This window comes from Cnephaeus nilssonii, assembly GCF_951640355.1.
Source record: "Cnephaeus nilssonii genome assembly, chromosome: 3".
Lineage (NCBI taxonomy): Eukaryota > Metazoa > Chordata > Mammalia > Chiroptera > Vespertilionidae > Cnephaeus > Cnephaeus nilssonii.
This window is the reverse complement of record NC_137074.1, coordinates 58,409,749-58,422,254: the sequence shown is the minus strand read 5'-3', so window position 1 is coordinate 58,422,254 and position 12,506 is coordinate 58,409,749. Positions and strand designations below refer to the sequence as shown.

Genomic DNA, 12,506 nt, shown 5'->3' with positions numbered 1-12,506 from the left:
CAGTATGCTTCACGCCGTGGGGGCTTAATAAATATTTTAAAACAGTATTAAAATGTTGAATAAATTTGACAGCAAAGCCGCTCTTCATCACTTCAAGTGCCAACACTTTTTAGGTCCCTTCTCTGCCTAGCAACCATTTCCCAACATATCTGCAGGTCTCCAGACAGTACATCCAAGCTGAAGCTCTTTTGATCCAGCTCTCCTTGCCTGAGTTGTGGAAATACTGTTTACTTGTTTTCCCCTGAGGAATATCTGATTGGCACCTAAAGATTCTGCCAGGCTACCTGAAGTTGCTTTTTCCCTTCCATAGTAGGGGTTGGAGAAAGTCAATAAGGGATGGAGAAGGCTTTATTTTAGGTTTCTTTCCTTTTCTCCCTAAATCATCTTTCCCGGTAAGATACAATGCCCCTATGCATATTTTCCTATCTCTAAGGATGTTTCTCATTCTTAGCACCCGAACAGTGCTAAGGATTTTAGGCAAGAGGTTTTGGTATTTTAAGCATCATTGTTTCTTCACGAGCTTTATTCAGTTTTTGTCTGCCTACTGTAGTCAGGCAGGCAACACTTCTCTTATAACATCATTCTCCTACTAAACATTATTTCGTGCCTATGAAGCATACTCTTTTATGTTATATGGGTCTAATGTTGCAACGTAGAGGAAAGCTTATTGTCTTTCTGGCTAGGTAATTAAATTTTGCAAAGCACTTGGGCATCTATTCATTATCTCATTTAATCCTCACAACAACTTTGCTAGGCGGACAGGGTAGGGGTCATTATCTCCCGACAAGGAAACCAGGAGACTGTAAGTGACTTGTCCAAGGTCACACCGCTTGCTTGGATGGGTCCACATTGACACAACCAGTCCCATTTCCTATTTGGGCAAGTCCCACACAGCTCAACGTCGCATAAGGTCTGTCAGGTCGGTAGAGAAGGCTGCTAGTAAGAAACAACAAGCGACAGATAGAAAGGGCGGAAGGGGATAGGAGGGAAGTGGGGGCGGGGTCATTCGGTGAAGAAAGCACTGCGCACGCGCAGCTCGCTATTAGCCGGCCCGGACGGCGAGGGAGGAACTTAGCTGAACTCCTGGCTAACCTCCGCCTCCGGCTACCGCGCAGGCGCACTTCCTCAGGCGTAAGGTCAGGAGAAAGACGGGGGCCGCGCAGGCGCAGTCGCGCGCCAGGCTCCCAAGATGTCGAACCCGAAATATAAGCCGGCGCGCCTGGCCACTTTGCCCCCTACCCTTGACCCAGCTGAGTATGACATATCTCCGGAAACCCGGAAGGCGCAAGCCGAGCGGTTGGCCATAAGGTCCCGGCTTAAAAGGGAGTACCTGCTTCAGTACAACAACCCCAACCGCCACGGGCTCATCGTGAGTGGGGGTCGCAGGGCGGGAACCGCGGGCCGGAGTCGGGACGCTCCGCTGCGGCGGGGCAGCCCAGACCCGCCCCGGGGGCCCGGCGGCGGGGGGCCGCCGTCCCGGATCAGTATCTTAGACTTTGGCCCTCGTCCAGGCCCGGCGAGCAGGGCTGCTCACCAGCCCGTTCACCTTGGGCAGGGAGTTTGGTGGTCGAGAGAAGGAAGGGGCTAGGGACTCACCCCCCTGCACCCGGCTGGGGCTCCGTGCTGGCCGGATCGCTTCCCACCTGATGATCTTGAGAGAAAGTTACTCTGCTCTGCCGCTTACACTCCGTTTTCCTACCTGAAAAATGGGAGCAGACCTCCCGTCTGAGGAGGATTAAATGAGATAAAGCACGTGACGGGCCAGTACCCTGCCGGGCTTGTAATGCGTGTTCGAAAGTGTGTGTGTGTGTATTTTTTTTTTTAAGCTGTTTTCCCACATTTCAGCTCACACTTCATAGTAATGCTGCTCCCACCTGATGGGAGCACAGTGAGTCTTCACTTTGTATCTTTAAAGACCCAAAGACCCTGCGGCTTGTTGAAGCTTTGGGCTTTGGAGTCAGACTCCAAGGCGCTACATGTTAGCCAACTACAGGGTGGGTCAAAGGTAGGTTTACTGTTGTGAGCGCGCAAAACACAAGTTTATTCTTGTATTATTATTTTTGTTTTTTTAATTTTTATTTATTGATTTTTAGAGAGAGAGGAACATCGACTTGTTGTCCCACTTATTTATGCATTCTTTGGTTGATTCTTGTTTGTGCCCTAAAAGGAGACCCAACCCACATCCTTGATGTATGGGGGGAGGAGTTACCCAGCCAGGGCCTATGTGTTAATTCTTGTTTTATCTTCCATAAGAACAACTGAAACCCACTTTTGCCTCACCCTGTGTATGACCTTGGGCAATTTGCCTAACCATTCTGAACCTTTGTTTTCTGATCTTCATGGGAATGATATTAACTTTATAGAGTTGGTGTGAGATTAAATGAGGTAGTTTGTGTAAAATTCCCTGCACATAATATATGCCCATCAAACTGATAGTTATTTTTATTTAACAGGGGTGCTTTTTGATAATTTTCTGTACAAGAGCAGAAATATGATATGAAATGTGATTTTAAAAAGTATTTTTCCCAACAGTTGCATTGGTATTCTGTAGGAATTTTTGGAAGTTGTGAGAATTGAAGGAAATTTGCATTGTTCCAGAGACTATCTAAACTTTCCTGAATATTATTCAAATATCACAACTATTTAGAGAGTTAAACTCTATTACTATCCCTGTTTTACAGAAGAGAAGACAACATGGGAAGGACAAGTAGTATATAGAGTGATAGAGGCCCGATGCACGATATTCATGCGGGGGCGGGGGGGGGGGGTTGTCTCTCAGCCTGGCCTGCACCCTCTCCAGTCTGGGACCCCTCGAGGGAAGTCCGACTGCGGGCCCGATCCCACAGGGCATCCCTCTCGAAATCCAGGACCACTGGCTCCTAACCGCTCGCCTGCCTGCCTGCCTGATTGCCCCTAACTGCCTCTGCCTGCTGGCCTGATCACCCCTACCTTGCCCCCCTGATGGCCTAATCGCCCCTACCTTGCCCCCCTGCCGGCCTGATCGCCCCTACCTTGCCCCCCTGCCTGCCTGATCGCCCCTAATTTGCCCTCCTGCCGGCCTGATCGACCCTAACTTGACCCCCTGCTGGCCTGATTGCCCCTAACTGCCTCTGCCTCGGCCCCAGCCTAAGCCACAGTCTGGCCTCCCTCTGCGTGAGGCAACCTGGCAGATCAGGGGAAGGCGCCGCCCCCATTACCCCGCTGCTGCTGCCACTGCCGGCCTAAGCCTGGGCCCTTTGCAGGCTGCCTGTGGCTTCCTGAGCCTCAGCCCTCACAGCTGCTGCAGCTTTGTCCGGAAGGACGTCTGGAAGATCGTCCGGAAGATGTCTGCCCTAATTAGCATATTACCCTTTTATTAATATAGATACTCTTTTAGCAAGTGTTTGAGCAGAATTTGAACTTTGGTCTAAGTAACACAGAGCATCTGCTAAACCATCTCTTGCCAAAACTTGTTTGTGAAGAAGGTGCAGAGTGAGACATTTATTATATATATACACAATTAGGTTTGATGTGCCAGATAGTATGATGTCGTTAAAAACGGTAAGGATTTGAACCAGAGTTGAGGTTTAAGCTCCAGAGAGTTTCTCTTTTCCAGTTCTGTGACCTAGGGCAATTTCAATTTTGTCATGTAGAACAGAGGTAGTAATACCTGACTCATTGGTTGTTCTGTTCATTGAGTGTCTCATACTTCATTATATACTGATCGATCAATACATGAAAATTACTTGCCTAATCTTTAAGAATGATTGACTCAGTGAATAAATAATTATTCAGGATCTATTATAGGCCAGGCCCTGTTTTAGATGTTGCAATAACAGTGGAGAACAAAACAGGCAGAGACCCCTGTCCGTATAGAGCTTTCTTTCTAGTGGGGGAGACAGGTAGTAAGTTAAAAATATAATCATTTAGCATATTAGATAGTGATCATGATAATAAAAATAAAGCAAGGAAGGGAATTAGGACTGTGTGTAGGAGGAGAGAGCAACTGCAGTTTTAGATGGGCCCAGGGAAGGCCTTGCTTATAAAGTGACATTTGAGTGAAGATCTGAAAGATGAGGGGAGGGAGCTGGGAAAGTAGCATTTTAGGCAGAGGGGACAGCAAGTACAAGGGTCCTTAGGTAGTATAGTAGGTCCTCAGGTTACGTTGGAGATCCGTTCCTATGGCGCGATGTAACTTGATTTTCGCCGTAAGTCGGAACCCACCTACATAAGCACCTACGTCACTCACATGGAGCACATACACAGCAGTAATGAAATGAAACAGTAAAAAATAATTAAAAGATAACAATTCCTGACCTTTACTTGTGGTAAATAAATAATAAAAAACATAAAGTACATATGTACATACATCGAAATGATGGAACTTTTTTTTTTGTGATGAAGTATTTTTTTAAAAATATATTTTATTGATTTTTTACAGAGAGGAAGAGAGAGGGATAGAGAGTCAGAAACATCGATGAGAGAGAAACATCGATCAGCTGCCTCCTGCACACCCCCGACTGGGGTTGTGCCCGCAACCAAGGTACATGCCCTTGACCAGAATCGAACCTGGGACCCTTGAGTCCGCAGGCCGACGCTCTATCCACTGAGCCAAACCTGTTTTGGCTGGAACTTTTATTTTTAATAAATAAATGGGAGATGGTGATGTAACCACAAAACGACATATGTTGAGTCTGACATAATCCAAGGACTGTCTGTAGTGTGCTTACTTAATTGCAAAAATACTGAAGAGATCATTGTGGCTAATATGGAGGAAGATGAGGGCAGAGTAGGAAGAAATGAGGTCAGAAGGATACCTGACCTAGATCAGACCAGGCCTTGTAAGTCATTGGCAGATTGGATAGAAAGTGTAAGAGATGGAGGGGGGTCAAGGATGACTCCAAGGTTTTTGACCTAACCGATGGGAAAAATGAACTTGCTTTTTACCAAGATAGAGAAGAATGAGAGGAGCAGGGATAGTGGTGGAGTGGATGCTGGGAAATCACTTTGGGATGAGACATCACATTTGACATGTCTGTTAGACAGCATGATAGTGGGATATAGTGTCTGGAGTTTAGGGTAGATCGAGGGCTACAGGTATAATTTTATGAATCATCAGCCTACAGATGAATGTTAGAAGCCATGTGACTAGAGATCACCAATAGAGTGAATGTAAATAGGAATGGCCAACAAATTTCGAGGTCCAATATTAAGAGACTAGGGGCCCAGTGCACGAATTTGTGCACCTTGAAAGTAACTGTGGGCCGTGAGGCTGCGGTGGGCACAGGGGCAGGTCTTGGCCCATCCTCCGCGCCCCCGCCCGGCTCCTCCCGCTGCTGCCCCCCCCCCAGTCCCTTATCTGTCAGCAGCCCTGCTCCCGCTGCTCACACCCACTGACGGCGCAGAGCGATTGGGGCCCGCACCAGCAGCGGGTGTGAGTGAGGCTGGCGCTGTCAGCGGGTGTGAGTGGGGCTGGCCCTGTCAGCAGGTGTGAGCAGCAGCTGCTGACCTGGTTGCCCCTCAGGAGTAGGGGGAGGTGGAGAAGCCCTCAGGGGCGATTGGGACTGGCAGCTGCCGCTTGCACCCACTGATGATGCCGAGTGATCTGGACCAGCGCTGGCAGCAGGTGCAAGTGCCGGGCAGGACTGCGGCACGTGGGAGCAAAGAATTTTCAGTAACCACCAGAGGCTTGCCCTGATGACAGTGACTGGCGCCCCGCCTTGGACTGGCACCCCTGCTCTCATGCTCCCGTCATATTCCACGCACACCCCTTGGTGGTCAGTGCACATCATAGTGACCGGTTGTTTGGTTGTTCCTCCGTTCGGTCTATTTGCATATTAGCCTTTTATTATATAGGATTGGCGAGTAAGGAAGAAGAGCAAAAGAGACTAAGTGGGAATGATCAGAAAGGAGGAAAATTAAGCCGGTGTATGTCATGGAAAGCCGTGATTTCAGGAAGGATTGTTCACCAGGTCACATGCTGCTGGTAGTCCAGATGTGGAGTGGTGGTAAAGGAGAACTGCCCCCCATGTTGTGTGTATTGAAACAGCTCTTAACAACAGTGCTGGGCTCAGTGAACTATGGTCATGGGGTATTTCAGTTTTCTGAAATGAAATGTGTTTCTAGAAGGCAGATCTGTCACATATCAAAGTGGAGAGAGGTGACTGGCATTTGATAATTCATGGGAGAGTTATTCAAATACATTAATAGCAGAAAGGATAGGTAAAAGAATAGATTATTGAGTTCAAATTTCCCCTTGAATTTATATCTTATGTCTTCACTTTGGCTGTTTCTGCAGTTTGTTGTAAAATGGTACTGTGAAAGATCCAGTTTAAGTAATTTAGTCCTACCCATCATGACTTCTTGGTATTGATTAGGACAGTGGTCAGCAAACTCATTAGTCAACAGAGCCAAATATCAACAGTACAATGATTGAAATTTCTTTTTAAAGCTGAAAACCAACTTCTGCACATGGGCCACGAAGTTTCAATCGCACTGTACATGCGTGCCCGCATGTGGTATTTTGTGGAAGAGCCACACTCAAGGGGCCAAAGAGCTGCATGTGGCTTGCAAGCCGCAGTTTGCTGACCACTGGATTAGGACCTTGAATGTTCTTCTTACTGCTTAGTATTAAGATTTTAAAGCTCATTTCGTTTGCTTATTTTTATCAATCAGTTAATTGGAATGAATAATTTTGTAAAATCATTTGGGGATTTAGCTAATTAAATTTAATTATGTATTTGGGGTACATTCGTTATTACATTGTTATTCTAGTATAAACATATTGAAATGGACAATTAATTTTTTCTTAAGACAATGATTATTTTTTTAACAACAGCCTTGTCCTTGCTACAAAACTATTTTAATAGTGTGAAATATAATATTTTGCCCTTAAAAATATCAGCCAAGTCAGCTTAAAAAACTTAAAGCTCATAGTTAGCCTACCTCAGTCTACACCTTCCTGCAACTTATTTGTAGCCTGGAAAGACCAATGTGGGGGTAACATTATAAAGGGCTGGTAGCAAAGTACAAAGCATGACAGAGCATATGAAATTTATTGGTCGTCATTGGGAATACTATATGGTTTTGTTGGTCACACTTCAAGGAGGATGATGATGCTAAAAACAATAAAAAAAAGAATAGATCACAATGATCAAAGAAAAAGTAGTTTCTCTGACAGCTTTAAAAAGATTAGGATTCTTGCCCATCTGGTGTGGCTCAGTGGTTGAGCATCAACCTATGAACCAGGAGCTCACAGTTCAATTCCCGATCAGGGCATATGCCTGGGTTGCGGGCTCAATCCCCATTGTGGGACGTGCAGAAGACAGCTAATAAATGATTCTATCATCGATGTTTCTCTCTCTCCCTCTCCCTTCCTCTCTCAAATCAATAAGAATATATTTAAAAAGAAAAGAAAAAAATTAAGATTCTTAAATCTTAAGTAAATAGAAAGCTGAAAGTTGTTATAAAAGTGCTTTTAAGTTTTGAAGAATTTGAACACGATCATCAGAGAATTATTCAGCCAATAGAAATAAAAGATCTTCCCTGTAGCTATTTAGGAACATTCAGAGCGTACCTTTAACTGTAGTGGAGAACAAAAGGAAAGTATCTCCTATGCTCCTCCACAACAGTCCTGATGAGGTTGTTTCTTAGTGTGGCCCTGCTTAAGTTTCTGTAACTTTTTGTTATTAATTCTAGGAAGATCCTGCCTTGGCTCGTTGGACCTTCGCAAGAACAGCAAATGTCTATCCCAATTTCAGACCCACTCCCAAGAACTCACTCCTAGGAGCTGTGCTTGGAATTGGGCCCCTTGTCTTCTGGTATTATGTTTTCAAAACTGACAGAGTAAGTATCAGGACCTGAGGTTTAGTTTTTGTGCTCTTTTGTCTTTATTCTTTTCCAGCACAAGATAAAACATAATTGAGTTATATGTTTGGTTTTATTTCTTTATCGTTTCAACTCATAGAAATATGCTTTGTTAAAAATCACTGATCTCTGGGTCTTTCAACAGTTGCTCTAGAATTTAAAGTAATAAATTGGTTAATTTAAATTTCTAAGACTGGAATTTACTCATGAAAGAGTTTTCCTGGTGTATTTTAGATGATGAGGAAATTATATTGTGAGTATTACACAAGAGAATACAGAAATAACTTTTAAGAAGTTTAATGTCTTTTTTTCTCATTAGAAGATGTGTAGAAGTTAAACTTATTCTGATTCACCTTTAGAGATCATCTTTGCAAATTTTTGTAATTAGTTTTCTGAATTCATTTATTTTACAAAGACATGTTTTTTGGGGTAAGTATTAACAAAATATGCAAATCATTTAGTGTGTTCCCTATTTGTGTGAATTCTAGTTATATTGGTTACACTTTGCAAATTAATGTTAAAACTTGTTAATGCCCTAACACCAGAAAGCAAAAGCAGCCTGTGCTGGCATCACTGCCGTCAGAGGCTTGGGTATCTATCGCAGAGAAAACCACGCTTCTCTTGGACCCTAGACCACCCGAATGCTGGAACGCCTCCCAGCTTCTAGGCCTCACATTGCCATCTACACTGGTGCCCAGCCATCTAGCTGTGCCTTAAACCAGCCAGTCCTGTCTCCTATTAGAGTGTATATTTTTTGATTATCTGATAAATATTGCTTAACAGGAAGGTAGGCCACACTTACCCAGCAGGTATTTGCATTTTGCTTGCGATATATGCTTTTTAGTGAAGTAATACAATTTTACTTACTAAAATGTGGGTAAGATATTCCAATAGCAGTAGTTTCTTAATGTTCCTTTATTTTTTTCAGACTACTGTTTCCTCACTCATGCTCCATAGGTTTTAAAAGGAGGGAGGTGGAATTAGGTTTGGAGCATTTCATTCCTGTTTTTTAGAGTTGTATCATGGGTTGTGCCAGAATGCATTGTTCTTAATGTTTGCTTGTTTGTTTTTTTCTGTTTACTCAGGACAGGAAAGAAAAACTTATCCAGGAAGGAAAATTGGACCGAAAATATAACATCTCCTATTAAGGCTGACAGTGATGACTATATATATTATTGTTTAATAAATCTATGAATCATGAAATAGTTTCTCATTCTTAATGTTACCTTGATTCAACAAACGTTTACCGAACATTGTAGAACTTGGTGAGCATTCATAGTTTAATGGAAAAACAGATGCATGCTCATTCGTTTACTCATTCAACAAATACGTGCCTACTATAAGCCAGAACAGTAATTACTGTAGCATCATCAGGCCATTGTTGAAGCAGTTGCCTGTTTATAGTTATCCCTGGACATGGAAGCACCAAGATGCACTAGTGAATCCCCTGGGTTCCAGGCATATCCCCTCCTGCTCTCATTGTGTAACAGCAACTCTGAAAACTGGTGGTCTGTTGGGTTTTTTTGTCTACTTTTCCCCAGGTGCAAGAACTCAAAATGATCAGGCGATAATTATAGCTTCAGATTAAAGCCAAATCCTGTGATAACTAAGATTGATAATAAATATATATATTTTGTTTTTGTCCCTGTTTCTGGCATGGAGCTTCTGAAACCCTTGGGATTTCCTAAGTGATGAGATAAAGGTGACTTTTGGACCCTACCTGAGGATGAGGGCAGGTTGCCAGGAGAACCAGCCCTGAGGTTAGAGGGTTGAAACTTTTCAGTCCCACCCCCTATCTCCTAGGCTTTGTATCCCTGCTGAGCTGGGAAGTATCTGAATTCTTGTCTCAGTTTCCTTATCTTTAAAACAATATAGGAATATTGTTATTGAACTCATTAGTAAGTTATTGAAAGAATTTATAATAGAAGCACACATTCAGATCTCAGTGAGTGTTTACATTATTTTAAACCTGATTGATGAAAATTTTAATTTGCATTTTATTATTGAGGCCTCACTTTTTTTAAAACATATTTTTGTTCATTTATATTTGTTTTTTGCTTGCTCAAATCCACTGCCCAATTTTTCTGATGTAATATGTCTTTTTTCTTAAAGATTTTAAGGCATAAACGAGATAAAGATATTAGTCCTTGATCATACCTGTCTTCTTCCATCTGGAGTTACTGTAGTACACCTTAGTAAAAGAAAAAACATTTACAGTATATCTTTGGTGCCTAAGCTTTGAAAGAAAAACAGTACCCAGAGAGGCATAGTCAGAATTTTTAAAACATTTTTTTTAACATTGAGAATTATTGAGCAATATGTTCTTAAGAGTTTAATTTTAAAAGATTTTTTAAATCACAAACAGTGACCCATATCACACCCAGAGGTGGTCTGGTGAGGACAGCAATGGCCTTCTCATCTGAGCAGTCAATGCTGTCATGTGTCTGACTAGCTTTGGGCACTGGGCACAGGATCCCACACTGGTTACCCTGCCTCTGTTGGGTCAAGAACTCATCTTCGCATCACCTGCTCTGAGTCCAGGAGAATATGATTGGCCAAGCCTAGGTCATGTGCTTGAGTCCTAGCTGCAAGGAAGGCTGAAAAAGCAAGCACATGGCATGTTCATCTCTAAAATGTGAGGCAGGTAAGGAGTTCTCAAACATAAGAAAGTGGTTCAAATGCTGAGCTTCTAACAAAGTGACAAATATGTACTGAGGGAGGTAACCAGGGACCAGATGGGTCCCTTATCACAGTTAAGAAGTTTAGACTTCAGACAGCAATGGGAGCCATTGAAGGTAGAAAGCAGGAGTAAGCTGATTGAACTTGCATTCCTGGAAGATCATTCTGGATCCCTGAGGATCTCTGCCAATCGCAGGATGACTCATTGGGATGTGAACTTGTTGAAAGCTTTATGAAAGTCTAAGTATATTATCTATTTGTTACCCTTTATGCATGTCTATGAGGAGCCAGCCTTCTTAATAAGTCCTTGTATGACATCCCTTCTTCCTCTATGAAACAAAATTGCATCTCTAACAGGCTGGTTTGTTTCAATACTATGTTCTCTTTTACCTTTTATTGTGGATCCTGCCTAGAGAAAAAGATTGCATTCATACTCTGAAATCCTGTCACGTTCAGTCCTGGTTTATTTTTATTTTTTTCTCTCATTCCTGGTAGCATCTGACACAGTTTTCTAATAACTTTAGGGAGATAGAGAGTACTGATTATGTACATTCTTCAGGATCATTAATGGGGTATTTTAAGAAATTAGAATCTGTACAAGAACTGCCTTGACAACACTTTAAAATTAATAAAAATATACTGCTATAAAGTATTTTCAAAGATTCTGAATTTTCAAAGCTTCCACTGCCACTTCCTAAAAAATATAATTTTGTGTTCTATTAGAGGACCCATTTGTACCTATAACTACGATTGTGATACTTCACTAGTTTCCCCTCTGGTTTGCCTTGTTTAATGCCATTTCTCTAGCTGAGATAGAGACTCCTTTTGCTGATGCCTACGGTGGCCTGGAGAAACACTGAGCAGCAGCATCTACTTGGACACCATCATCCCAAGAAAATTCAGTGTGCGTCGAACTCATTGCCAAGCTTCAGGATTTAAAAGATTAAAGTCAAAGTCTGACATCTGACCTCTGATTGTCCCTGGAGGTGGATGGCTGGTGAAACATCTGAGATTGCTGGAGCAAACCTGACACTAAAGTTCAAGTTCATTTCCCCCATAATCACAAGAACTATTACCTTATTAGTTTTGAGTCAATTCTTTACTTCTATCACCAATTACATTTAAATCATTCATCTCTTATTTAATAATTAGGCTCTGAAACAATCTTGTAGGTAGGGAAGGAGGCAACTGGCTGATGCTTCTCTAGAAATCAGTAGGAGGGATTCAGGGGCTGCAATAGGATAAGAAACTGTCATGGGTAGGAGAAGAAGGTGGTAGGGGACTCCTATTAAAACTACATTTGCACAATTAAGCACTTTTAAGAACTTAGAGTATACTAGTAGCCCTGCGCACGAATCCGTGTGCCAGTAGCTCACTGCTGCCCCCAGTAGCTCTCTGCCTGCTGCCCCACCCTCCTATAGCTGTCCCTGCCCTCCCTACCCCCCCCCCACTCGCATCCCCTCATAGCTTGCTGCCTTGCCCCCTCCTCTAGCTCTCCGCCCCACCCTCTGCTGATCTATGACCTGGTCATTACGCTTCACAGCATAATGACCATTTGCATATTACATCTTTATTATATAGGATGTTTCATATCAATTAAGAACACAAATTTTTCTAAAGAGGGTTTTATTCATACTTTATAAAAGGTGGAGACACCATTGAAGAGTATTCTTGTTTTGCATGGAGTGGCTTGGGAGAGGGGAGATGGAGATGGGGGTGGTCAATTTACCTGAAGCCATCTGTTAGATGTTGATAGGCAGCTTCTCCAAAATCATTCCCTGCAGAAGGGATGACACAGAAGTGATTTGGTCCCATCGGTGTTTGGGAGGCGACGCCACTGCAGGTTGCAAGGAGAATGAGCTGCTGTTGGCCTGCAGGAACTGGGGATGGTTGATTTACTGGAGCCACTGGGGAGGAGGAGCCTGTGTCCCACAGAATTCTAGTAGAACACTGGCCATTAGGTCTCCTCTGCATCGATCAAA

The 12,506-nt window shown here is 43.1% G+C and overlaps 1 protein-coding gene across 1 annotated transcript; it reads left to right on the top strand.

Annotated features, from left to right (window-relative positions):
- The first annotated feature begins 1,063 nt into the window (after nucleotides 1-1,063).
- On the top strand, nucleotides 1,064-9,048 carry NDUFB4 (NADH:ubiquinone oxidoreductase subunit B4). Its single transcript, XM_079766274.1, has 3 exons — nucleotides 1,064-1,369; nucleotides 7,678-7,824; nucleotides 8,931-9,048. Exons 1-3 carry the CDS (start codon nucleotides 1,190-1,192, stop codon nucleotides 8,991-8,993), a joined length of 390 nt encoding a protein of 129 aa, XP_079622400.1. The 5' UTR covers nucleotides 1,064-1,189; the 3' UTR covers nucleotides 8,994-9,048.
- The last annotated feature ends 3,458 nt before the right edge of the window (nucleotides 9,049-12,506 follow it).